General features: G+C 63.3%; 1 protein-coding gene across 2 annotated transcripts; it reads left to right on the top strand.

Moving 5' to 3' along the window:
- Positions 1-501: 501 nt before the first annotated feature.
- On the top strand, positions 502-27,049 carry CACNA1H (calcium voltage-gated channel subunit alpha1 H; the record flags this gene model as incomplete). Of its 2 annotated transcripts, XM_082645671.1 has the most annotated exons (32): positions 502-833; positions 1,328-1,425; positions 3,594-3,753; positions 4,108-4,426; positions 4,553-4,645; positions 5,804-6,581; positions 7,770-8,212; positions 10,094-10,245; positions 11,014-11,199; positions 11,941-12,058; positions 12,355-12,510; positions 12,697-12,787; positions 12,945-13,153; positions 14,762-15,172; positions 15,681-15,781; positions 15,944-16,067; positions 16,146-16,214; positions 16,337-16,521; positions 16,799-16,925; positions 17,121-17,246; positions 17,473-17,562; positions 17,779-17,971; positions 18,588-18,605; positions 19,774-19,925; positions 20,745-20,854; positions 21,055-21,188; positions 21,406-21,476; positions 22,946-23,024; positions 23,771-23,892; positions 23,984-24,416; positions 24,531-24,688; positions 25,294-27,049. In XM_082645671.1, the coding sequence occupies 32 exons, from the start codon at positions 502-504 to the stop codon at positions 26,287-26,289; spliced, it is 6,834 nt and encodes a 2,277-aa protein (XP_082501797.1). In that variant the 3' UTR covers positions 26,290-27,049. The 2 variants fall into 2 exon arrangements, with proteins under 2 accessions (XP_082501797.1, XP_082501796.1); XM_082645670.1 differs by lacking the exon at positions 18,588-18,605.

The raw sequence follows: 27,049 nt of genomic DNA, 5'->3' as shown, positions 1-27,049 counted from the left end.
GGTCCTCCGGGCCCAGGCACTGAGCTGGGCTCAAGTCCACATTTCTCATCGCCCATCACTGTGGTCAGGGCATTCTCCATCTGCTGGGGTCACGGAGGGCTTCATGTAGGGCCAGGGGGAGGGGTCTTCAGGGCTGCCCTCATGAGGTGTCTGCGGTACTTGGGGTCCCAGCTGGACAGTGCTGGTGAGACTGCTAATTCAAGAGGCTGACCTCAGTTTAGGGCATCAGAGTTGGGGGAGCCTGGCAGAAGGGCAGTGGCTGGCCTCCCACCTCCATCCAGGGTCTTGCTGTACATGAGGGGTTGGCAACAGTGTCCAGAGGCCGGTGTTGGGGGTCTGTCCCTCACTGCCCAGCTGATAGCCTGGGCACGGGGGCACGGGTTTTGAGGGACTGACCCTGTGGCAGCTGTAGGGGGTGCTGGGGGTGGGTTCTGGGGCTCCCCCACCTACCACATGGACCCTTAACTCGGCACCTGCCCCACGTGGTTCGAGCACGTCAGCATGCTGGTCATCATGCTCAACTGCGTGACCCTGGGCATGTTCCGGCCCTGCGAAGACGTCGAGTGCCGCTCGGAGCGCTGCAGCATCCTGGAGGTGGGTGGGGCCGGCGGGGCGGGGCCGGCGGGGCAGGACTGGCCACAGGTGACCTGGGCTGGGTGTGAGAGGCGCAGGCCCAGCTCTCAGGCCCCTCTCCTGCAGGCGTTTGACGACTTCATCTTCGCCTTCTTCGCGGTGGAGATGGTCATCAAGATGATCGCCCTCGGGCTATTCGGGCAGAAGTGCTACCTGGGCGACACGTGGAACAGGCTGGACTTCTTCATCGTCATGGCGGGGTACGGCCCTGCCCCACCGCAGACCAGACCAGGGTGGCCCCTGCACCTGGCCAGGCCTGGCTGGGAGCCCTGCCCCCCTCAGACCCCACGGCAGCCCCTGGGCCCCCCCAGGAAGAGGGATGGGGAGGTGTACTCAGGCGGTGCTGGGTCTTGGGGGTAGCTGGGTCTGGGGTGCCGGGGGCAGGACACTTGTCCAGGGCTCCCTGTGCCAGCACCAGGGACAGCAGGACAGACACAGGGTGCACGGAGTGGCCTGTGAGTGGTGAGGAGCCCCTAGTGGTAACCTAAGGTTATGCTTCCCCTGCCCTGGAGCCCAGCCAGGTTGGGTGCATGGTGTGGGGACCAGGCCTCTGGCATGTGCTCACCTGCCCTGGGCCTCCTGGCCTCAGCTGGCAGGGTGCCCTGGAGAGAGAACTGTGTGCCTGCTGGCCTGGCTCTGACCCTAGAGCACCTGTCGGCCGCCTGAGCCCCCGTTCCCTCTGCCCCACTCCTAGCATGATGGAGTACTCTCTGGACGGACACAACGTGAGCCTCTCGGCCATCCGGACAGTGCGCGTGCTGCGGCCCCTTCGTGCCATCAACCGTGTGCCCAGTAAGTGACCCTCACACCCGGGCCTGGGACAGACGTGTCCTGCCAGCCCTGATGAGAGCTTTTGAGGATCCACTGGGGCACAAGACCAGGAGGCCACACTGCTTGTATGGCATCTGGGTGCTCTGGCCCCAGCCCAGACCCCAGTGCCGGGGTAGGAGAGGCTGGCCTCCTGCCACTCGCCATAGGAACCTAAGGATTTGCCACTGCTTTTCTGGGGAGGACAGAGCAACCCTGGACTGAGTGGGGGTGTGATGGGCAGTCAGGCTGTGTGGGGTCCCGACTCCCCACAGTGCTGCTGAGTGACAGGGGCCATTCTGAACCTCAGACTCCTCATCTGCACAGCATGCACAGCATTTGGGGTCGTGCCCGGGAGCTGTGCAGGACTTGGTTGCTCTCTTGTCTGGCCCACCCGGGTTCTCAGGTCTGAGTTCTGCCAAAGGGTCTGGTGCTCAGGGAAGGGTGGAGAAGCTTCCAGGGGGTCATGTGGCTGCTCATTTGGAATGTGGTCTGTCCGGACCCAGGTCATCTGCCCACATGGGGCTGTTTGGGAGTTTCTGTGTCTTCAGAGTCTTCAGGGATGTGATCGAATTCAGCCGTTAATTTTCCTGGGGTTGTGTGTGGGTGGTGCCCATGTGACTGTAAAGTGAGTATACACACATGTGCATGTGGGTCTGTGTGTGCCGTGTAGGTGCGCACAGCCTTTCTGGCTGCCTGGCCTGGGTCCTGGTGGCCTCAGCACCGAAGTCCGGGTGGTCAGGGTGTGTCCTGCGGCCCCTCCAAGAAGTCACCCCCCCCCAGGGTGGGTCACTCCCTCCCCCTGGGGCTGTCAGCTCCACCAAAGGGCAGGTGGGTGAGGTTTATGCTGTGGGACCCCTGGGCCTTCCTTCTACTTGCCACCTGGCTATACCCTCAGGGATCAGACAGGGCTCAGATGCTATGTGATCCTGGGCAAGTACTGTACCTCTCTGAGCCTCGGTTTACCCGACTGTGAATGTGGTACTCCTCAAGGATGGCTGTGGGTTGAGGTGAGGTGTCACACGTGGTTTTTGGCTCTGTGCCCAGCACCATCAGGCACTCAGTCCACTCACCTGGACCCCCTTTCAGTGTGTGAAGTGATAATACAGCCCCTTTCACAACACAGATCTTCACTTTTCAGACCAAATGCCTGCAGTGGCCAGAATTGCTGCCAGCAGCTTGGCCTCGCTCTGGGGACATGCCCTGGTCCCAAACAGGGCGCCTCCCCAGACAGGACCATGTGTCCCTCGCAGTGAGCCCCCAGTGGTCATGTTCAGGGCTGTGTCTCACTCTGGCTGCCTGGGGTCCACTCTGACCCTGGATCATATGTGGCCTTTTGAGCCAGTTGCTGTCTGGCCAGGGTGTTGCTTACTTTGTCCCTGATGAATCTTCCTCCCGGCCATTTCTGAAACTTCAGTGCTTCTCCCAGCTGTGATTCCCCCCTGTGACCCCAGGGGTCCCACCTCTGCCATCCAGCAGCTCCAGGGTGCTCTCCACGAGGCCCCCTGGCCCAGGGCTCTGCCTGCACCCTTAGGTCAGCTCTTGCTTGTTTCCGGAAACAAGTCTTATCTTCGCTGAGGTCTGGGACGGGGGGGCCGGCCCGGGACCAGGGGGTGCATGGGGCTTGGCTGACCCACTCCCTCGAATAATCGGCATACACGCAGCCCATCGTACCCAGGAACAAGAGCTTCAAAACTGCCTCTCAAAAGCCGCTTCCTTCCCTGGGGTCCACATAGCCCCTGCTTCCCCTCCAGTGCAGGGCTCTGCTCAACGTGATTCTCACAGAGAATGGAAAGAAACGCTTTTTCCCAAACCCAGTATCTGCTGCAAGACCCCCAGGCTGCTGCTCGCATGCAGGAGCCTGGGGCCACGGGACTCCTGGTCTGGTCACCCTGGGGGCCTGCCTGGATGCAGTGTGTTCCCATATGGCATTCGCAAGGATCAGGGACCTCCCGCCCTGAGCCCCTCCAGGCCATGGCCTTGCTTCCCTCTGTGGTGTCTTACCGCAGATGTTTGTCCTTTGGGGCATGCTGGACTTTGGGGGCCCAGCTCTTGTCCCCCACGGAGGTGCTGATGTCCATCTGTGAATGGCAGAGGGCTCAGGGCTCCCAGGAGGGCTCTGCTGCACTGACCGGCTGCCCTGCCACCTGCAGGCATGAGGATCCTGGTCACGCTGCTGCTGGACACGCTGCCCATGCTCGGGAACGTCCTCCTGCTCTGCTTCTTTGTCTTCTTCATCTTCGGCATCGTGGGTGTCCAGCTTTGGGCTGGCCTGCTGCGCAACCGCTGCTTCCTGGACAGCACCTTCGCCAGGTGCAGGGGCCCTGCCCACCCTGCAGGACATGCCCCTAATCTGCTCTTCCCAGGGCCTGCCCCCAGAGGCTCCTCCTCTAGCAGGCTCATCCCCCTCCAGTCCCCTCCCCTCCCCACCCAGAGGCTCCTCCCCTAATGGGCTCTTCCCCCAACAGGCTCTTCCCTCTCCAGGCTCATCCCCTAACAGGCTCCTCCCCTCCAGGCCCTGTTCCCAGGGACACACCCTTCCTGGAGCAGCACTAGCACTGGTGGGCCTGGGTCTGTCTCTGTCACTTTTGGTTTTTATGTCTGTTTCTATCTCTGACTGTGTCTGTCTGTCTGTTTCTCTCTGTCTCTCCATCTCTGTGCCTTCAGGAACAGCAACCTCAGCTTCCTGCGGCCATACTACCAGCCGGAGGAGGGTGAGGAAAACCCCTTCATCTGCTCCTCTCGCCGGGACAACGGCATGCAGAAGTGCTCGCACATCCCCAGCCGCCGCGAGCTGCGCGTGGAGTGCACGCTGGGCTGGGAGGCCTACGGGCAGCCTCAGGCCGAGGGCGCAGGTGGCACAGGCCACCACACCTGCATCAACTGGAACCAGTACTACAACGTGTGCCGCTCGGGCGACTCCAACCCACACAACGGGGCCATCAGCTTCGACAACATTGGCTATGCCTGGATCGCCATCTTCCAGGTGGGCTCTGGGTCTCCCCTGCACTGGGCGCCCAGCATGTGGGGCCTGGGGGCTGGTGCCAGGCAGGCGAGGAGGGCCCGCCGCCCTCTCAGGGCCGTCCGTGTGTCCAGCCGCCTGCCCCCCCAGGTGATCACGCTGGAGGGCTGGGTGGACATCATGTACTACGTCATGGATGCCCACTCCTTCTACAACTTCATCTACTTCATCCTGCTCATCATTGTAAGTGCAGGGGTGGAGTGGGACGCATGGGGCAAGGGGTGTGGGGGGGCCCCCGCTTTGCGACAGCCCTATCTCAGATCCCAAGCTCCTCCTCTGTTAGCAGCCGTCGTCCTGTCCCCGGGGTCCAGCGAGATCCTGCTTGTGCCCCTGGTGCAGCGCCATCTTGGCCTTTGCTGGCCCTCTTGGGTCCCTGCACTTGACTGAGCTATAGGGCAGGGCGGGGGCAGCAGAGACCCAGGGCCGTCATGTCCAGGGCAGGTGGGTGGGGGCCCTTGGTGGAGTCGGGGGGAGACTCTGTCCAGCCCCAGGAGGAGGTGGGCAGAGTTGGGAGGACAGAGAAGCCTGTGGGGGGGGGGAGGGGAGAGAGACCTCAGACAGCCCCTCAGGCCCTCCCATGGCCAGGTCCTATCAGGAGGCTGCAGGAGAGTCAGGATCACCTGTTGGGGTCACAGTCCCCCCACAGTGTACATGGGTCCTCAACACAGTTCTCCACAGTATAGGTGTTTCCCCCAGGCACGGCCCTCCACAGGGATTGTGGCCCCCGGGGTGGCCCTCACTTGATTCTCTCAGTGGCCCCTGGTGCCTGTGGCGGGGTTTGAAAAGACCAGCGGTGAATTAAACCAGGCATCTGTCCCACTTATCTCAGACCATAAACACAAACAGAGCAGAGTGTCACCCGGTGACCCTGCCACAGAGGACAGTGAAGCCGTGGGGGCTGAGGAAGGCCTGACCCGGGCGGGAGGGTGTGGCTGGGGACAGAGCTGAAGGACGAGGGGACAAACCACACAGATGACGGGAAGGCGGGTCTCCCCACATGTCCTGCAACTGTCCACAAATAGGCAAGAAGCACCTACCCTGCACCACCCATCCCAAATGCTGGGGCTCAACATCGATCAGCAAGGACATGCCCATCACAGGGTGCCCCGCCGCCGCCGGCTACCCTGGGGCCATATCCCGGGCCCTTAGAACGGGCAGCGCACAGTGGGGCTCAGTATTTTTCTCATCAGGGGCTTGATTGTCGTGTAGAAACCACAGCTGCTGTCCTGGTCTCCTGCCCTGCCCAATCCTGATGCCCAGGGCAGTGGGTCCCAGTGTCCCCACTTCCCTGCCTCCCTGGGGCACTCGTCCGGTGAGCTCACTGCCTCCCGCCCACCACAGGTGGGTTCCTTCTTCATGATCAACCTGTGCCTAGTGGTGATCGCCACGCAGTTCTCAGAGACGAAGCAGCGGGAGAACCAGCTGATGCGGGAGCAGCGGGCCCGCTACCTGTCCAATGACAGCACGCTGGCCAGCTTCTCAGAGCCTGGCAGCTGCTATGAGGAGCTCCTCCGGTACGTGGGCCATGTGTGCCGCAAGCTGAAGCGCCGTGGCCTCCGCCTCTATGCCCGTTGGCAGAGTCGCTGGCGCAAGCAGGTGGACCCCAGCGGCGTGCCGCACGGCCAGGGCGCTGGGTGGCGGCCACGGCGGGCGGGAGGGCGCGCCGCCTCCATCCACCATCTCGTGTACCACCACCACCACCACCACCACCACCACTACCACTTCGGCCATGGCAGCCCACGCCGGCCGGGCCCCGAGCCGGGCGGTGGTGACACCAGGCTGGTGCGGGCCGGAGCACCTCCCTCGCCCGGGCGTGGGCCCCCCGACGCTGAGTCAGTGCACAGCGTGTACCATGCAGACTGCCACGTGGAGGGGCCACAGGAGAGGGCCCGGGCGGCACATGCTGTGGCCACTGCTGCCGCCGGCCTCAAGCTGGCCACTGGGCTGGGCGCCATGAACTACCCCACCATCCTGCCCTCGGCCGCAGGCAGTGGCAAAGGTGGCCCCGGGCCCAAGGGGAAGCGTCCTGGTGGACCCCTGGGAGCCGGGGTGCACAGCCCACTGAGCCTGAGCAGCCCCGACCCCTGCGAGAAGATCCAGCATCTGGTCGGGGAGCACGGTAAGGACCTCACCCTGTGGGGAGCAGTGGGGAGTGGGGGATGGGCTCCTGGGACATCCCCGCCTGTGTGCGAACCCTCGTGAGCTCAGTCTTCCTCCCTTGGAGCCCTGGATGAAGGGAAGAAGTGGGGGGAGGTCCTGGGCACCTCAGATGGGAGAAGGTGCCCCCCCCCGCCTCCGTCCATGCTGTAGCCCTGAGCGTTTGCCACGTGGAAGTGAGAATTCTGAAGCTAGCAAAAAAAAACCCTGGGGCTGTGCCCCATTGCCCATGCCTGGCCCTGAGAGGGACCACCTGTCCGTGGCCTGGTCATTTCTCAGGAGGAGTGGCCGGCCCCCTTTCTAGGTGGGGAGACTGAGGCTGGGGCAGAGGGAAGGGAAAGCCGAGGTCACAGAGCTCCCAAAGGCCGAGGAGAGAGGGGCCAGGGTGCCCCCCAGTATACTCGGTCCTCCCACCTGAGCTGCCGGCCTCACCCACCTGGGACGGGCAGGACACTGCGACCCCAGACACTGGGGTCCCATGCAGACTGAGGCCCTCCCAGGTGGCATGTGCGGGCAGTAGCCCTCGGGGTGCCTGGAGTGGGTAGAGGTGTGTGTGTCCTCACACAGCGACCGGGGTGTGTCAAAATGCACATGCCTGTAGTCCTGCACTGCCCACTGGGGTAGGTTGCCCCCGCAGGGCTCCTGGCTGTGGGGAGTCTAAGCCGCCGCCAGTGCAGTCACCTGGGCCCCAGAGACTCAGCCAGGCAGGCAGCACCGAGCGACGATGGTGCTGCGCATCGTGACCTGGAAAGTTCACAGTCACGTCATCCATTTAACGTGACTGCTGGGAAGGGGCTCACGTCATATTTCTGTGGATGGCGTGGCCCCCTGGCGGATGAGCCTCTCTGCCTCTTTTTATCCTTGAGTGAACAGAGAGTACCTGTGCAGGGCGTGCATGTGCTCAGGTGTGAGCGCCCAGGCGTGGGCATGTGTGTCTGTGCATGTGCTCAGGTGTGTGCCTAGGTGTGTATGAATGTTCCCACATGGGCACATATACCGAGGTGTGAGTGCCCAGGCGTGTGCATGTGTACGATGTGCATGTCTACACAGACACCGTTCACCCCATGGCAGCCTGCTTGTGCACGTGGGTCCTGGGCGCCTGGTGCTGCAGCTGAGCGGCCTGAGGCTGCCCACATCCTTCTCCCTGCAGGACTGGGCCAGGCCCCCAGCCGTCTGTCAGGCCTGAGCGTGCCCTGCCCCCTGCCCAGCCCCCAGGCGGGCATGCTGACCTGTGAGCTGAGTAGCTGCCCGTACTGCACCAGCGCCCTGGAGGACCCCGAGCTGGAGTTCAGTGACTCAGACAGCGGAGACTCCGACAGCAACGGGGTCTACGAATTCACGCGGGATGTGCGGCACGGGGACTGCCGTGACCCCATGCAGCCACCCCCAGCGGCGGACACGCCAGGCTCAGGAGGAACGCGGCGGAGGGCACAGCGGCGGGCGGTGGCAGGCGAGCAGGGAGGGCTGGGCCGCGTCTGGGCCTCCTTTAGCGGCAAGCTGTGCCGCATCGTGGACAGCAAGTACTTCAACCGCGGCATCATGGTAGCCATCCTCACCAACACGCTGAGCATGGGCATCGAGTACCATGAGCAGGTAGGCGGCCCGGTGCACCCTCCAGAGGTGAAGTGGGCCTGAATGGACAGCCCTCGGAGTGACCCCCGGGGAGCACGTTCCTCGTGTGTCTCCTCGAGACTTCAGTCTCTTACAGGGCCCCACAGAGGGGTTTCTGGGGGTTGGGGAACAGGGATGGCATTAGAGCTGAACGTCAGCTGTTGTGGCAGTTTTTATTAGCCACTCGGCAAACACTCATCCTTCTCGTTGGCTGGGCCTCTGCTGAGTGGTGAAAGGAGAAAACGTGGCTCCCGCCTGGAGGTCCTCCTGTCTGGGGTGGGGGTTTGAAATCACAATCCCAGAGGCAGCAGGGGGCCGAGGGCGCTCACCAGGCCACCCAGTGTTCTTCTCAGGATGGGACTCCCACAGCCCAGCTCTCACAGAGAGAGGCCCCCCGCTAACATGAACCAGACCTTCTGGCTGTGCCCAGGAGAGGCCAGTGGTATGGAATGGCCCCCAGAGGAGGAATTGTATGGGTGATGCCTGGGCCCCCAGTAGCCCCTGCCCGGGACTGGGGCCTCGCCAGGGAGGAGCAGCGGCTGGATCCGGCAGGGGGAGGGTGTCCACTCTGGGGACCGAGGCCAGTTCACTTTTTTTTTTTTTTTTTTTGGCTGCATTGGGTCTTCATTGCTTCATGCGGGCTTTTTTCTCTGGTTGCGGCGAGCAGGGGCTACTCTTCCTTGTGGTGCACGATCTTCTCATTGTCATTGTTGTGGCTTCTCTTGTTGTGGAGCATGGGCTCTAGGGACACGGGCTCCAATAGTTGTGGCTCGCGGGCTCTAGAGCGCAGACCCAGTAGTTGTGCTCGGGCTTAGTTGCTCCGCGTCGTGTGGGATCTTCCCGGGCCAGGGCTTGAACCCATGTCCCCTGCATTGGCAGGCGGATTCTTAACCACTGCACCATGAGGGAAGCCCCGAGGCCAGTTCACTTTTAATGACCAGGTTGCCTTCCTCGTTTTCCATTCTCTGGGCTTTTCAAGTCATTTAAGCTATGTTTTTTCATCCTGGAGCAATTCAGGGAAAATGCCAGCAGTGTTAGCCTCCAGCAGCCCCGGCAGGGAGGTTCTCTTTGTGAGGGTGAGACTTAGGCAGGGACAGCAGTAGGCTGGAGGGAATCCCCGGCAAGGAAGAGCCTCTGCACACACACGTGTATATACACACGCACGTGCACACGCACATATGCAAGGTTTACCTGTGCAGATGTGGACACGTGTACAGACGTGCACGTGTGGGAAGCCCTGTGCACGTGCACAGCACATGCAGGTACATGCAAACTCACGTGCACACAAACAGGCCACACACTGGCACACACACATACCAGCATTTACACTGGTGCAGGTGTGCACACACACAGGCGGGCCAACACATCCCCAGTAAGAGAGGGACCCCTGGGGCCTTCTGCTGACAGGGAAGGGTGTGCAAGGCCACCAGGGATCAGGGCAGCTCTTGGGAGGCACCAACTGTATGCCCTGCACCCCGTGCACCCACATGCCCACCCTGGAACCCTGAGGCAGATGCTCCAGCCCCTTTTCCCATGGCCTGTGCTTGTGGGGTCTGGGGAAGTCTCTGGAGCCCTGTTTCTCAGACATGCTGGTGGGAAGGTCAGGCAGGGCCTGGGGAGGGCCAGGGACAGTCAGGATAGGAGGGCCAGGCAGGTTGGGGTCCAGCTGGAGGGGACATCGCTGAGGTCCTTGTTTTCTCCTCCAGACAGCAGCCAGTTGGGCTCCTTCTGAGATGCTGCCACAGCCCCTTGGCCCCTTGATGCAGACTTACCTGCTCCTAGTTCAGTGGAGTGGTCCCCCACCCCTGCTGAGGGGCACTGGGAGCCGTGGGTGGGCCCTGATGATGTCTTCGCTGCCCACAGCCTGACGAGCTGACCAACGCCCTGGAGATCAGCAACATCGTGTTCACGAGCATGTTTGCCCTGGAGATGCTGCTGAAGCTGCTGGCCTTTGGTCCGCTGGGCTACATCAGGAATCCCTACAACATCTTCGATGGCATCATCGTGGTCATCAGGTGGGTCCCCACCTCCTGGGAGCCCACAGGGGCCGGGGAGGCTCCAGTGTCAGGCGACAGCCCCCCACACATAGCAGAGCCCCAGCCAGCAGGAGAGGCCCTGCCAGCAGCATAGCATTTCATGGGATGGGATGTCTTGGGACAGGATCCCCGCCCCTCCCCACAAGCACTGTCGGGTACACACAGGTAGGTCAGCTACATCTCAGGTGAAAGTTTATAGAATCTAGTGGAGCTGTTCCCTGCAGGAAGAGAGTGGGCACTCAGTGGCCCTTCGGCCTCGCAGCTGGACTCCACTTAGGGCTCAGAACCTTCGAGGAAGGCCAGCTTGCCTGAGGGGCGTCTGCTGCAGCAAAATCAACACAGAAATGAATTGGAGAATCTGGGGGAATTCCCTTCCCCAGGAGGAAGCAGGGCCCTCAGGGGTCAAGGGATCCCCCACCCTAACAAGAATAGACAAGCCAGGCACAGCTTGAAAGGCGTAGGACCAGGAAAGGCCCTCAACTGAGAAGCTTCTGATTCGGCAGCTTCTGGGGGTTGGGCAGCCAGCAGGACAGCAGCTGATTAGGAGGCTCAGAGAAGTCACCACCATCCCTCAGCCCTGTCGATGCCTTGATGCCGCTGAACCTGCTCCCAGAATGGGGTTGAGCGGAGGCCACGGTGGCTCCCGGGCTGGTGTTCCTGCTTCTGGGAAGAGGGTATCCCAAGGTCAGGGTGGGCACAGGGATGCGCGGCCAGAGAAGGCCCTCCTGAGCCTCGGCCTGCCCACAGCGTGTGGGAGATCATCGGACAGGCAGACGGCGGGCTGTCGGTATTGCGGACCTTCCGGCTGCTGCGGGTGCTCAAGCTGGTGCGCTTCATGCCCGCACTGCGGCGCCAGCTGGTGGTGCTCATGAAGACCATGGATAACGTGGCCACTTTCTGCATGCTGCTCATGCTCTTCATCTTCATCTTCAGGTGGGCACGGCCGGTGGGGGTCATCCTGCCCCCTGTGGCTGCGAGGGAAAGGCCTGGGGCACTGAGCACATGCCTGCCCCAGAGGAGAGGCCCCTCCCACCACGCTGGCCCCGTGCTCTGGCTTTGGGGCCCGGGGTGCCAGGAGCCTCAAAGCGGCAGCAGAAACTCAGTCACTGGTTCCTTTTGACAGGACTGACTGGGCACCTTCTGTGCCAGGCACCGGCATACTGGGCTCTGCTCCCACGGCTCATAGCTGAGTGGGGTGATGGGACCGGCCCCCATGGATGGATCGGGGTTGTGCCCCCCCAAAAAGCCAAGAATGAGGGAGGCAGAGAAGGGGCGGGGCAGCCAGGCTGGAGTTTCTTGCTTCAGCTGCTGTTTGCTGAGCCCTTGCTGTGGGTCAGCTTGGCCCGGGGCCTCAGGCCTTGGGGAGGGGGCTAGGGCAGAGGGCAGCCCCAGGTAGGCTGGGTGAGACAGGCGCCTCAGGTCCTGGCTGCTGCCTGAAGCCAGAGTGGCCTCTGGTTGTCCCTCCTATTCCTGGCCTTGGTCTTCCCACCTATACAATGGAAACAGCTCGGCTGTGGGCACTTGGGAGGCCCCTGCAAATCAGAAAGCTGGGGGTCCGGGGGGAGGTGTAGAGGAACAGCTGCTGGGTGTGGAGGTGACCGGGCAGCACCCCCCATATCCCCCCACCTGTGCCCCCTCCCCCGCACTCACCACATCCCTGTCTGCCGCCCTTAGCATCCTTGGAATGCACCTCTTTGGCTGCAAATTCAGCCTGAAAACAGACACTGGAGACACTGTCCCTGACAGGAAGAACTTTGACTCCCTGCTGTGGGCCATCGTCACCGTGTTCCAGGTAAAGCCAGGCGGGGCCGTCCCCTCATGTACGTGGTAGTCCCTGGAGAGCCACAGCCCTGCTCAGAACAGCCCCAGAGCTGGCTGAGGCCTGTCCAAGGCCACAGTGAGTGACGAGCTGTGAACAGCAGCAGGGACATTGATCCTGGCCCCTGGGGTGGTGGACCTGGTCTCACTTGTCCAGAGCTCCTTCTTGTCCTAAGGGCCTGTCAGCATTTCTACAGCCAGGCCCACCGTCCTGGCACCCCCTCGGCCCCCATGTTGGTCCCACTCTGCCCCGCCACCCCTTTCCCCCAGATCCTCACCCAGGAGGACTGGAACGTTGTCCTCTACAACGGCATGGCCTCCACCTCCTCCTGGGCTGCCCTCTACTTCGTGGCCCTCATGACCTTTGGCAACTACGTGCTCTTCAACCTGCTGGTGGCCATCCTCGTGGAGGGCTTCCAGGCGGAGGTGAGAGGGGCTTCCAGGGGAGGCAGTGGGAGCCAGGCACATTGGGCAGACCAACATGGAGAGAACTCCGTCCTCCACCCGCTGGGCCCTTCCGTCCACACCCCCCCCCCGTGCTGGCCTGGCCTTCCTGTAGGGGGGTTCCACCTGAGGGGAGCCTCACGTGTACTGTGTGCTCCTCGGGCACAGGGCGATGCCACCAGGTCCGACACAGATGAAGACAAGACCTCCACCCACTTGGAGGAGGACTTGGACAAGTTCAGAGACCTCAGGGCCACAGGTGCGCATGCGGGTGAGGGGGCGGGGCAGGGACAGGATGGAGGGGGCGCTGCCTGTCTGTCCGGACACAGCTGGGACTCCTGTGGGTGGGTCCTGGGTGGGCAGATTATCCTTCCTGGGAGCCCTGCAGGCTCAAGCGGCCTCCTCCCCCCACCCAGAGATGAAGATGTACTCGCTGGCGGTGACCCCCAACGGGCACCTGGAGGGCCAGGCCAGCCTGCCCCCTCCCCTCATCATGCGCACGGCAGCCACACCCATGCCCACCCCCAAGAGCTCCCCACACCTGGACGCAGCCCCTGGCCTCCTGGACTCACGACGTGGCAGCAGCAGCTCCGTGGACCCCCAGCTGGGGGACCAGAAGTCTCTGGTAGGGATGGTCCCCCACCCTGGCCTCAGGGCACCTTCAGGCTCCACTCACCCAGTTCCTTAGGCCTTCCCCAGAGATGAGTGAGGGTCCCGCACACCCCGCCCCAGTCATACCCCAGGAATTCCTTGGCCCTGAGTGCTTTGTTTTCTATAAGTTGGAGCCAGAAGCTGCTGTTTTTATGGGAGGAGTATGAACAGACGAGTAGACTGTCAGGCCGGAAGTTTATCTTCCAATTTGCAATCATAGATAAAAGCTGGCAAAGCGCACAGCATACAAGATGGGGAAAACAGAGAAGGATGGCAAAAAGGTGTAAAAAACTGAGTATGTGGGACCTCCCTGGTGGCGCAGTGGTTAAGAATCCTCCTGCCGATGTAGGGGACACAGGTTCAAGCCTTGGTCCAGGAAGATCCCACAGCCACAGAGCAACTAAGCCTGTGTGCCCCAACTACTGAGCCTGCGCTCTAGAGCCTGCGAGCCACAACTACTGAGCCTGTACTCTGCAACAAGAGAAGCCACTGCAGTGAGAAGCCCGCGCACCGCAAGGAAGAGTAGTCCCCGCTCGCCGCAACTAGAGAAAGACTGCATGCAGCAATGAAGACCCAACCCAGCCAAAAATAAAAAAACAAACAAAAATACAAAAAAACCTGAGGATGTGAAGCAGGTGACGGAAGCCGGGCAGAGGGTTCCGTGCATCACGACCAACAGCACCCTGCAGAGCTGGAGCCCACAGGGTCTTTCCAGACAAACCCAGAAAACACCACCCCCAGCAGACACAGCCAAAGCCGGCTTCTGGGCTTCTCAGAAGGGCCCGGGAGGGGTGGGCAGAGCAGGACAAGCTAACAGTGGAGAGAAAGCACAGGGATATGAACCTGGAGGAAAGTCCAGGCAAACCATCAAGGCAGGACGATCGTGTGTTGGTAACAGAAAAGGTGCGGGGCTGAGCCTTGGGTGGGCCGAGTGATCTAGCAACAAGATGCATCACAGCCAAGCTGCTAGGAGTCCCTGGGAGGAGGACAGGGGCTGTTGAGCAAGGATTCCAGCTCAGCTCCTGCTGGACCCCTGAGGTGAAAACGATGAAGGGCAAAGAGGGTAGGCGCAGCAAAGGTGAAGTCCCCGGACCACAGTCCAGTTTATCTCCTGGATAAGCAGCGCCCAGCTTCTCTTTGCAAGTCCAGAGTCTGCCAACTAGAAACTGATGTGGGGCCCCTCCCCAGAGATCCAGTTCAGCTGCTCAGTGGCATCTGAGGATGCCTGGTCCGTGGCTGGGCCCAGGCCCGCTGATAACCTTCGCCCACCCCCTGGTCCTCGAGCAGGCCCGGGAGGCCCACTCGGTGCTCTTGACGCTTGCTGGCTGTCTCTCCAGCTAGCTGTCGACCCACTGTGTGCCACAGGTGCCCCACTGAAGGTTCAGTGCCGCTAGTGTCTCTCCTTAGCAGGGCTGTCCGCTTGTTAAAGGAGATGATCCATGTACAGATGTCACCCATGGGTGTCAATGGTGATGCCACTGGATGCGAAAGGTCCCTGTGCCAGGTGCTCCTGAGGCCAGGATGTTTGGGGGTAACTTGTGGGGGGAGGTCCGACCTGCTCACTTCTGCCCCCTCCCCGCAGTCCAGCCTCCGCAGCTCGCCCTGCACCCACTGGGGCCCCAACAGCACCTGGAGCAGCCGGCGCTCCAGCTGGAACAGCCTGGGCCGCGCACCTAGCCTCAAGCGCCGGAGCCAGTGCGGGGAGCGTGAGTCGCTGCTGTCCGGCGAGGGCAAGGGCAGCGGCAGCACAGACGAGGAGGCCGAGGACAGCAGGCCTGGTGTGGGAGCCTCGCCAGACACACGTGCCACACTGCTGCGGCGCACCGAGTCCCTGGACCACCGCAGCACGCTCGACCTGCGGCCCCTGCGGCCGGCCGCCCTGCTGCCCACCAAGCTCCACGACTGCAACGGGCTGGCCCTGCCCAGTGAGTTCTTCCTGCGCATCGAGAGCCACAAGGAGGACCCGGCCGAGTTTGACGATGACGTGGAGGATGTGAGTGGGGGTGGGCCTCACATCAGCCCCTCGCCTCCCCCTGTCGTGGGCTGGTTTCCCAGGTGGGGACTCGGGAGCAGCGTTGATGGGAGGCCCTTGGGACGGGGGAGGGAAGCAGGACAAGCTGGGCAGGAGCTGATCTGGCTGGTGTGGCCTCAGCTGATCCACAGGGAGCTCTGGAGTGGGATTCGCCCCAGGGTCAGCCCCACCTCCAGCTGAGGGCTTGTTCTGAGCTGGAGTCGGTCAGCCAATGAGAGCCCCATGGGAGGAGAGGGGGAGAGAGCAGAACCACCTTCTCAGCTAGGCACTTCTGCTGCCCTGGACAGTTCTGCTGGGAGGCCCACCTGGGCAGGGATCTGAGGATGGCCACTTACCGGCACCCCCTGGACTCCCAGCATAGATACCTCACCCAATGTCCGGGGTGGGTGGACAGGGCTGGGCCTGAAGGCAGGAGAGGCTGGGGGCTGGCCAGGCTGGGAGGGGCCCTGAGGACCCCCCCCCTCCCCAGAGCTGCTGCTCCCGGCTGCAGAAAGTGCTGGAGCCCTACAAGCCCGAGTGCTGTCGGAGCCACGAGCCCTGGGCCCTGTACCTCTTCTCCCCACAGAACAGGTATGGGGCACACCTGGGAGAAACCTGGGAAAGCTGACCCCTCCCTCTGGGCCCCTGCGTCCCTACCACGTGGTGAGCGCTGTGCTCCGCCTCTGGGACCTTGGGGACGGGAAGCAAGGGCTTGGCCGGGGCTGTCCGTGAACCCCCACCCCTGGCCCCCAGGTTCCGCATCTCCTGCCAGAAGATCATCGCTCACAAGATGTTCGATCACGTCGTCCTGGTCTTCATCTTCCTCAACTGCATCACGATCGCCCTGGAGAGGCCCGACATTGACCCCGGCAGCACTGTGAGGCGCCCTCCTTGCCTGGGAGGGGTGGGGTCCCACCATTGCGGCTGGCCCCTCCCATCGTCCTGTCCCCTGCAGGAGCGCGTCTTCCTCAGCGTCTCCAACTACATCTTCACGGCGATCTTCGTGGCCGAGATGATGGTGAAGGTACAGGGTGTCCAGGGGAGCCCAGGCGTCTGTCCATCTGGCCTCACAGCCCTGCACAGTGGCCCCACCCTGGCCCCATGTGCAGCGCATATGTCCACTAGCCCCTCCTCTGCACCCACTAGGTGGTGGCCCTGGGCCTGGTCTCTGGTGAGCATGCCTACCTGCAGAGCAGCTGGAACATACTGGATGGGCTGCTGGTCCTGGTGTCCCTGGTTGACATCATCGTGGCCATGGCGTCGGCCGGTGGTGCCAAGATCCTGGGCATCCTGCGTGTGCTGCGCCTGCTGCGGACACTGCGGCCCCTGAGGTAGACTGGGCCGTGGGGCAGGGCCTGAATCAGGGATCGGGGCAGGGCTGGGGAAGGATTGGGTGGAGTTTGGGGAAGGGAAGGGTACGAATGGGCGGGGCTGTGGCTGGATGGGGCGGGGCCAGAGGGTGGGGCGGAGCCAGAGGGTGGGGCAGAGCTCGGGAGGGAAAGGGCCTGGGGCCAGCAGGGGGTGGGGTCTTTGCAGCGCTGGGCCTTCTGTCTGGTGGCAGCTCCCTTGGGTGGGCTCAACAGCACGTTTCTTCTGCTCCTCGTCCAGGGTCATCAGCCGTGCCCCAGGCCTCAAACTGGTGGTGGAGACTCTGATATCGTCACTCAGGCCCATCGGAAACATTGTCCTCATCTGCTGTGCCTTCTTCATCATCTTCGGCATCCTAGGGGTGCAGGTGCGTGGCCCTGCTTGTCTGTGGGACGGTGGTCTGTGGTCAGCAGCATAGCTGCCCCAGGAGGGCCAACTCCCAGGCAAGCAGCGAGAGAGACGTTGCTCTCTATCCGGCTGCTCTGGGAGGCCCCGTGGGGGTGGGTCTGGAGCATGGGGGTGCAAGCCCTGGCCCTCTGGGTGACTGCCCCGCCCTGGTCAGCTCTTCAAGGGGAAGTTTTACTACTGCGAGGGCACCGACACCAGGAACATCTCCACTAAAGCCGAGTGCTGGGCTGCGCACTACCGCTGGGTGCGACGCAAGTACAACTTCGACAACCTGGGCCAGGTGGGCAGGGCTGGGGGGTGGGGTGGTGGTCGGGATGGGGGCGAGCCTGGTGGGGGTGACCTCACCTAACCTCATCCTTATCTGTAAGGTGGGAGCGGCATGGCGGGTCTGCGAGTCGTGGGTGGGTCTGCTGTGCGTGGGGCTGTGGTAGGGGGTGTGGTCCTTTGGGGTGTCTCCCCGGCAGGAGGCCACGTCCAGAAGTAACCACGTTGCTCTGGCCTTGCAGGCGCTGATGTCCCTGTTCGTGCTCTCGTCCAAGGACGGCTGGGTGAACATCATGTACGACGGGCTGGACGCCGTGGGCATAGACCAGCAGGTGCGGTGGGCGGTGGGCAGCCCTGCTCCTCCAAGCAGACCTTTCTTCCCGTGTCCTTTGGTCATCTCAGGGAATGTCCCCCGAGAGGCCGCCTTTGGTCTCTGAGAACTTCTGGAGAGTTCCGCGTCGGGGGCCAGAGCTACCCTGCAGGCAGGGGCCGTGCCCGGGAGGGGCGCCCTCGTGGGCAGGCGCCCACGTGCCACTCCTGTGCCGCAGCCGGTGCCCAACCACAACCCCTGGATGCTGCTCTACTTCATCTCCTTCCTGCTCATCGTCAGCTTCTTTGTGCTCAACATGTTCGTGGGTGTCGTGGTGGAGAACTTCCACAAGTGCCGGCAGCACCAGGAGGCTGAGGAGGCGCGGCGGCGGGAAGAGAAGCGGCAGCGGCGCCTGGAAAGGAAACGCAGGAGTAAGGCGCTCCCGGTGGCGGGGGCGGGTCGGTACCTGCGCGTCACCCCAGCCTTTTCCACCTGCCTGAGCCCCCACCTTTCGCCTGTGGGAGGGTGGCTGGGGACCGGGGGACCAGCCAAGGGGCGGTTCTGAGACCCGGCTGCTGCTGGCCTAAGCCCGGGTCTCCCTTGTGCTCGGCGCAGGGCTGTGCAGGCAGCACCCAGGCAGCAGCTCAGCAGCCTGGCCCCGGAGCCCCCTACCTGGCCCCAGTCCCCTTGCCCCACCCGCAACTCCGGCCTCACCGAGTGGCTCTGCATGCTTGCCCTTCTTGCCCTCAGAGAAGGATGGCTGCAGCAGGAGGCGGGGTCCCTTCCCAGGAGGCACAGGGGATGGATGAGGTCCCAGTCCCCACCCCCCACTACCGCAGGGGCAGGTTCACCCCATGAATTTTCACGCCACGGTGTGGGGAGCAAGCAGAGCCATCCAAGACAGAGAGAGGGTCTTAGAAAACCCCACCCAGCCGGGGAGCAAAGAGGGCCTCTTCCAGGTGGGGCTGCTGAGCTGCCCGCCCACCCCGTGGAGTCTCCTGGCCCCGCCCACCGCGGCCAGCTCAGACCATCTCCTTGTCTTTCCAGGCACTTTCCCCAACCCAGGTACCTGCCCCCGCCCTGCATGCCTTAACCCCCACTTCTGCCGGCCACTGCACAGGGCTGCGGACTGGCCTGATCTCCATCCCTCTGCCACTGCCACAGGGAAGGGTGGACATCGCAGGCGGGTGCCAAGCCCACTGGGGTCCACCGCAGGGTGGGCACAGGACGGCTGGGGTGGGCGCCGGGAGCCAGTGGGAGGAAGGGTTGCTGGCTCGCCTGCCTGGTGTCCACGCTGCTGCCTTCAAGCTCGTGTGTGTTCCTCCGCCCGGCCTGCATGCCTGACTGCTTCTCTGCTGCGCTCTGGGAAGCCTGCCGGCTGGTGGCTACTCCGTGTCCTCAGTGCTGGCCTGGCCCAACTGGTCACTGGCCCCTTTGGCTGCAAGAGCTGAGCCGAGCTTTCTAGTGACTGCATGCCAGACCAAGGAGCATGCGGGCCCCAGGGAGGGGTCGGTTCGCGTCGGCCCCCGCTCTCCCTGGTCCCTGCCCGCGGGGTTCTGTGGCCGAGGTGGGTCCCCTATGCAGTGGTGGCAGCTACACCCTCACCCAGTGGGAGCTCGGTGGGCACTGATCTGCCCTAAAGAGTTACAGCAGGTGGAACATTTAGTGCAGACAGAACTGCTGGGAGATACACAACCTCCCCCCACCACCCAGGTCATGGCCATCGACCTCAGATGGACCGGAGAGCAGGCAGACTCCAGACAGCAGGCAGTTGCCCACTGGCCTCCTGGAGCACAGGGAGTAGAGGGACTCTGGGCCTGGGGGTCAGAAGGCAGCACATGCCCAGCCTGGAAGATGGGGTGTGATAGGCCTCCCTGCCCTGCCCCCCAGGAAAGCTCCCATCTGCCCACCCTTCATCACTGAGGTGTCTCTGAACCCTGATGCCAGCTCAGGAGAGTAGATCACACAGGTCCCGGTTTGGGAGCTCCCGGCAGGGCGGGGTTTGGGCAGGGCCCCACGGCAGGGCACAGGTGGGGGTCTCAGCTTCCAGGCCCACTCCTGGGGTCTGCCCTGGGGCTGGGGCCCTCTTGGTGGAGTAGGTCGGTGGGTGACCTGCCCCTGAGGCCCACGTCTGAGCCTGGGCCCTCCCCCAGCACCTCTACCCTCCAGCCCTTGGGAGGCAGCCCTCCCACCCCACCCCACCCAACCCCTCACCATCGCCCTTTTCCCACAGAGGCCCAGCGCCGGCCCTACTATGCGGACTACTCACCCACGCGTCGCTCCATCCACTCTCTGTGCACCAGCCACTATCTGGACCTCTTCATCACCTTCATCATCGGTGTCAACGTCATCACCATGTCCATGGAGCACTACAACCAGCCCAAGGTGGGGTTCGCTGCCCGGATACCCCACCCACCCTGCCTTCAGGCCTGCAGCGGGGAGGGCCGCGAGTGGGGTCCATTGCTCAGCGAGGTGGTACTACCCTAAGAACTGGGGGCCCCAGGTCTGCAGCAGTGCCTGAGCCCTCACTGGGGTTTATGGGGTACATGGATGTGTGGCTGGAACAAAGGGTCCTCCTTCCTTTAAAACCAGTGGAAACTCCCAGGGCACACCTGCCCCAAGGGCCTCCCCAGCCCCATGAGAAGTTCCATCCAAAATGCTGGCTAAGGGAGTGTCCCCGAGTCCAGCTTCCCAGACTGTGGATTTCACAGTCCAGGAAAGGCCAGACTGAGAGAGGGAGATGTCCTCCGATCGCATCGCCACCATTTCATTAAAGACGGGGACGCCCCCTCCTCCTAGAACAGTAGAGAGCCTCTGACTCTTTGGCTGAAGCTGAGCCCATCCGGTGGGCTGGCCCCTGCCCTGGGCTGTGGGTGGCTCTGGTCCAGGCAGGGCCAGAACTCGGGGCTCTGAGGGGCAGGTTCCCCCACCTGAGAGTTGTCCCCAGAATGTTGCGAGGGTAAATTCAGGCAGCCCTCCCCAGCCCAGCACAGACCTGCATCCAGTAATAGCTGAGACCCGTCCCGTATCTGAGGAGGTGCCCAGGTCAGCAGAGGAGAGAGATGGAGCAGGGTGGACAGGGCACGGGTGCGGGGGCGGCGGTGGGGGGGGGGCGTCCAGTGCCGCAAGGGGGCAGGAGGATGGGTGGGAAGGGGCAGCCGGGCAGGGAGCCTGACACTCAGGAGCCTGACACTCCGTCCCCAGTCTCTGGACGAGGCCCTCAAGTACTGCAATTACGTGTTCACCATCGTCTTCGTCTTTGAGGCCGTGCTGAAGCTGGTGGCGTTTGGGTTCCGGAGGTTTTTCAAGGACAGGTGTGTGGAGCAGGGGCAGGAAAGAGCTGTGGCCTGAGGCCTGCAGAGGTGACGGTGCTGAGTAGAGGTGCAAGATGCCCTGTGGTGACACCAGGACATTCCCAGGGGACAGGGAGGGGACTCCTGGTGCTCTGAAGGGCTGGGGGTGCTGGGGAAGAGTCAGTGGCCAGCACTGAATCATGCCTGCCCGCCCGGCCCAGGTGGAACCAGCTGGACCTGGCCATCGTCCTGCTGTCCATCATGGGCATCACACTGGAGGAGATAGAGATGAACGCGGCGCTGCCCATCAACCCCACCATCATCCGCATCATGCGTGTGCTCCGCATCGCCCGCGGTAGGCCACCCGCCTGTCCCACCAGGGTCTCCGGGCTATCAGGAGGGCCGGTAGACAGGGCTCAGGTGTCCACCTACCCCGTGTCGTTCCTCACCCCACCCTGGTGGGTTATGCTGGTGACGGGAAGTGGGGGGACGGGTGGTCCGGGTCTGGCCAGCCAGGGGAGGGTCAGACCAGCCCCACACCCTCCCTGCTAATGCTTGGCTCCCGGCCCTAGTGCTGAAGCTGCTCAAGATGGCCACGGGTATGCGGGCCCTGCTGGACACAGTGGTTCAGGCGCTGCCCCAGGTAGGTCGGCAGCTCGGGGGCTGGGCCTGGGTCTGGCTTCCCTGCTCCCAGGGTGGGCATCACAGACGCCCCCAAGAGGACAAGGCTGCAGGGAGGGCCTCACCCACTGTCAGTCAGCACTCGTTCACGTGGTCGCCCCGTCTCGCGGCAACTGCAGTTACCAACCCCCCTCCCTGCCGGGTGCAAGGAGTAACTGAGCTGCTGGGCTGTGCTGTGAGAGGGGCGTGCTGCCTGCCTTCCGGGCCTCAGTCTAGTCTTTCTGGGGAAGACCAATGACCAATGCCCATATCCCCCAGTGCAATTTTGGACGCAGTGGGATTTGGGCAGAGGGCAGAGTTTGTGGCGAAGGTGTGCTTGTCGAGTTTGGAGGACCACACCCAGGGCTCAGGTGTTGGCCAAAGGCCTCTCTCCTCTGGAGCCAGTTCAGGCCCTGCGTCCTCGTGTCCTGTGCCCAACAGCCACCACACTGATCCTTTGTGGTCTCTTGAGCTGAAAGTCTTATTGCCCCATCTGTGCAGTATTCAGTCCCTCTGCCAGTCCACCTGACCAGCCATCCATCCACATGTCCATCTGGCCGTGGATCTAGCCCTCTCAACTAGCCTTCCAGCTACCCAGACACCCACACATCTGTCTGTCCATTCAGACAGCTGTCTGTCCACCCATCTACCAAGTGTCCAGCATCCAGCCCTCCTGGCCAGCTGTCTGTCCACCAGCCCAGCATGTTTCTATCCACCCAGCTGCCTCCCCAGCTGCCCACTAAACCCCCAGCCCTCCACGCCCTCCACCTTCAGCCGGCCCCCACTGGTCCCCTTAGCAGCATTCCTCAGACCTGAGTTATACTCAGCGCTCCTTGGAGCCTGCCCAGTGTCTGTGGGAGTGACGGGAAGGGGTGGGGGGTGGAGGATGGGAAACCCGGGCCTGGCCACGCCCCAGTGCCATGCCTCTGGGGGCCGGAGCAGGTGCTGGAGAAGAGGGGGAGCAGCCACATCAGGGTCAGGGAGGCGTGTGAGGGTGCCCCTGCGCCGCCCCCACCCCCCATAGCCCAGAGTGAGCGTGAGCAGGCGCTGGGAGGGTGGGAGGCAAGTTCACAGAAGAGCCTCGGGCAGGGGTCAGGTCAGACCTCACTGTCTGCAGAGCTTCAGCCTTCACCTTGCGGTGGGGACCCTGAGGCTGGAGGCAGGCCCTGCACAGAGTCCACCAGAGCCCTCGGGAGGCCTCCCAGGTTCTGGGGAGCAGAGGAGCTGGAGGCAGCGCCCTGGGTGCCGGGCGGGCGGGAGGAGCCAAGCAGGGGCGGAGGCCAGCAGAGGGGCCTTGGGGGCCACAGGAGCTCCGAGGCCAAGTGGGATGGATTAAGAACAGGGCTCAAGGCAGTCCCCAGGAGCTTGATGCCCTGCTGGGCGGGTCTTGGGTAAAGGGGGTGGGGTGGGACTGACGCCCCACTGACCTCATTCTGCTTCTCTCCTATGTAGGTAGGGAACCTCGGCCTGCTTTTCATGCTCCTGTTTTTTATCTATGCTGCCCTGGGAGTGGAGCTGTTTGGGAGGCTCGGTGAGTGCAGCTGCGCCGTGGCCCACACTCCAGACACGGGGTCCCGGAAGGCGCAGCATCACGCGTGAGCACACAGCCCGCGGATGGCTCCGGGTGCTGGCCAGGCTGAGGCCCTGGCCCCTGCTCCTGTCAGCCGTTCACCGTGAGGTGACTTGGCACATGCAAAAGTGCTGTGGCAGACACATGACGTGCACACAGACACGCACATGTGTTCATACCCAGGCCAGGAGGATAGAGCTGCACATGAGTGTGAGTGCACGTGCCCACACACAGGTGTGACCTGAACTCCACCTGGTCCCCAGGGGACATGCTGCAGCAAGTCCTTAATTGTCACCAAGGATTTCCTCAGACCCCCAGGCGTGAGGCTCTGGCTAGTCCCGGCAGGGGTCCGTGGGGACCTTTCATGGCAGCCCAGACCCTGTGGGAGCCCCCTTCCCTTTGGGTGTCACTGAAGGCTCAGTGGGTTCCATGGTCTGCCCAGAGGGGACTCCTCAGACCCAGCAGCTAGTGCCCCACAACCTGGATCTGGGCCGCCTCATGCCCAGGGCAGCCCTGTTACTCCTCGGAATAGAAGGGGGACATGCTGATGCAGAGCTGGGCCTGTGCTGAAGGCATCCACCTGCCAGGGCCCCTGAGCTGTGCCACCACCCTGCATCCCAGAGGAGCATGCCTTTGTCCCTGTGGGAGGGTAGGGCCTGTGTGCGGACTGGCCCCGACAGGCGGGCTGACCAGGTCCCTCCCGGCAGAGTGCAGTGAGGACAACCCCTGCGAGGGCCTGAGTAGACACGCCACCTTCTCCAACTTCGGCATGGCTTTCCTCACACTGTTCCGCGTGTCCACGGGGGACAACTGGAACGGGATCATGAAGGTACCGGCCCACGCGGTGGGCGGGGTGGTGGGAGTCCACGAGAGGCCCTGCAGACGGAGGTGGGAGCCTGCCTGCCGCCCTCCGCCCGCAGGACACGCTGCGGGAGTGTGCCCGTGAGGACAAGCACTGCCTCAGCTACCTGCCTGCCATCTCGCCCATCTACTTCGTCACCTTCGTGCTGGTGGCCCAGTTCGTGCTGGTCAACGTGGTGGTGGCCGTGCTCATGAAGCACCTGGAGGAGAGCAATAAGGAGGCCCGCGAGGACGCCGAGCTGGACGCGGAGGTCGAGCTGGAGATGGCGCAGGGGCCCCCCGCCCGCCCCAGGCCCACGGCCCCGCCGAGCCCGGGCGCCTCACCGGACGCCCCCAACCTGCTGGTCGTGCGCAAGGTGTCTGTGTCCAGGATGCTTTCACTGCCCAACGACAGCTACATGTTCCGGCCCGTGGCGCCCGCTGCGGCCGCTCATCCCCACCCTCTGCAGGAGGTGGAGATGGAGACCTACGTGGGCGCCTCGGGCACCTCGGGTACAGCCCCATGCGGAGACAGCCAGGACCTGGGCGGGCGGGGCCGGCCAGGGCCGGCAGGGGCAGGGGTGGGGCCAGCGGCAGATGCACATTTCAGGCACCTTCTTGCCCCAGGCCCGGTCACCGCCCACTTGCTGCCTGTGGAGTCCTGCCCATCCCTCCAGGTCCCTTCGGCCATGTCCTCCCCGGCCAGGGGCGGCGACACCCACCGTGCCCTGACCCCTCTGGGTGCAGCCCGCTCCCCTAGTCTCAGCCGGCTGCTCTGCACACAGGTAGGAGGAGACTTCCGGTCCTCAGCTGAGGCCTGGGGGCTCCTTGGGGGTTCCCTCCCCATTTGAAGGATGAGCGACAGGGACATTGGGGAAGTAGGCGCTGCGTCCCCTGAGCCTGTGATGATGGCACCTGGCCATGGGGACCCGTGTCCCCTCAGGCGGCAGCCTCGCTCTCCCTCAGGCCCCCCCAGCAACCTTTCCTGTGGGCCTGGATGTACCCACAGACCACTCTCACCTGAGACTTCGGCCCCTCTCCCTTCCTCCCTCCTTGAGGTGTCAAGCTGAGCTGGTGGTGCCAGAGTCAGGCAGTGGCTGCAGCCTGGCTCTGTGCCCCTTCGGGTCTCCAGAGGCCCATGGCAGATTCTGCCCGTGGAAGCTTGGGCTCCAGCCCTTTGCTCCTCACGGCCCCTCCCCAGCATGACCAGCGTTGGTGGGGGCCCCTACACTAGGGCTGGGGGACAGTGCTTCCACACCAGTGTCTCACAGCCCCATCTCACCCTGGCCCATAGCCTTGGGGGTCACGAGGTCATCCTGGCCTGGGGTTGGGGGAGGGGTCCCTGTTGCCTGGGCTCTGGCTGGTCCCATATGACTCCATGTCTTTGCAGGAGGTAGTCTGCACAGAGTCCCTAGAAGGGCAGGTCGATGGTCCCGTGGACAGCAGCCCAGGCTGGGGAGAGCCTGGTGGGAAGACCCCTCTGAGGAAGGCGCCCCTGGGGCCCTCCTTGCGGTCCCCGCCCCGTTCCCCGCGGCCCACCAGCATCCGCATCCGCAAGCACACTTTTGGACAGAACTACATCTCCAGCCGGCCACCGGCCCTGGGCGCAGAGGAGGCTGAGGCCCCAGACCCGGCTGACGAGGAGGTCAGCCACATCACCAGCTCTGCCCACAGCCCCTCGGCCTCACCTGCTGCCCGCGGGGTGGTGGGCGGCGAGCCAGACCTGCACAGGCTCTACAGTGTCAATGCCCAGGGCTTCCTGGACCAGCCGGGCCGGGCGGACGAGCAGAGGCGGCCCTCCGTGGAGCAGGGCTGTGGGGACAGCGGCCCAGAGGCCGGGGAGGTGAAGACCCGGGCCACAGAGCCCGAGCTGGCCCTGGGGGCACGCAGGAAGAAGAAGATGAGCCCCCCCTGCATCTCCATAGAGCCCCCCGCGGAGGACGAGGGTGCGGCCCGGGCCCCTGCAGCGGAGGGCAGTAGCACCACCCTGCGGCGGAGAACCCCATCCTGCGAGGCTGTGCCCCACAGGGACCCCCTGGAGCCCACAGACAATGCAGGGTTGGACACTGCTGCCAAGGGGGAACGGCGGGTCCAGGTCCCCTGCCGCACGGAACACCTGACCATCCCGAACTTTGCGTTTGAGCCGCTGGACGTGGGGGGCCCCAGGGGGGACCTGTTCTTGGATGGTGGCCATGGTGTCGCCCCAGAACCCAGACCTTCTTCCTCAGGCATCACGGCACCTCCCGAACCCCAGCAGACGGAGCCTCCAGTGGCCTCGGGAGACCCCCCAGAAGAGGGGCGGGGGCTGCACCTCACAGTCCCTGAGAGCCCACCGAAGAAAGGGTCCACCCCAGTCTTGGGTGACAGTGTGGACAAGCCTGTGTAGCTCGGGGTGCAGTGCCCACAGGCTTTGGCACTGGGGTTGGGGTGCACCCGGCAGGGTGGCGGCCCAGGCGGGGCTACGCATGGACCCTGGGTCCGGCCCCACTGAGGGCAAAGGTGCCAGAAGGATGTCAGCCCAGGGAGAAGGAGGCAGATGCTATTGTGGGCGAAGTGGAGCAGGGGGAGCCCACAGCCCGAAGCCTCAGTTCCAAGTTTGGGATTTCCGAGTTTACTGCCATGGTCCCAGACCGTGCCAGTGGCCTGGTCAGCAGTCCCGTAACGAGAGCTATGTCCAAGGGACAAGGACCAGAGAACAAAAGGAGAAAGGCAGAGGCCACCTAGCAGAGCCCCATTCTCACATCCGCTTATTTTTATACATGCTTAGGGCCGTTTGTGCCCTCCAGCTTCATCCCCAAGGCCACCGTGGTCACGCTTCACGTTGCTCACAGTCTGAGTTCTCATCCATTTGCCTCCACCGCTCATTGCTGTCTCATCCCCCCTCCATACCCACTGCCCACCGTCCTGTCCCCCTCAGGATTCCGGAGAATGCCCTTGACTCTGGTCTCTGGGAAACAGCTGGTCACCAGGGAGTGGGGACCATGCAATAAGACCCTCACTGCCCGTGGGGCTTGGGCCGAGAGTTTCAGCTGATGCCCCCTTGTTTCATTTTGTTTCTTATATAAATTCAGGTTAAACATTTGCAATAATCCGATGCAGAAAACTCGGCTTCTCAAGCCAAGGGGAGGGGAGGGGGGCAAAGCAGA

Source organism: Mesoplodon mirus (genome assembly GCF_964341445.2).
Source record: "Mesoplodon mirus genome assembly, chromosome: 15".
In the NCBI taxonomy this organism is placed as follows: Eukaryota; Metazoa; Chordata; class Mammalia; order Artiodactyla; family Ziphiidae; genus Mesoplodon; species Mesoplodon mirus.
Note: the sequence above shows the minus strand (reverse complement) of the source record. Positions and strands in the feature narration are given on the sequence as shown.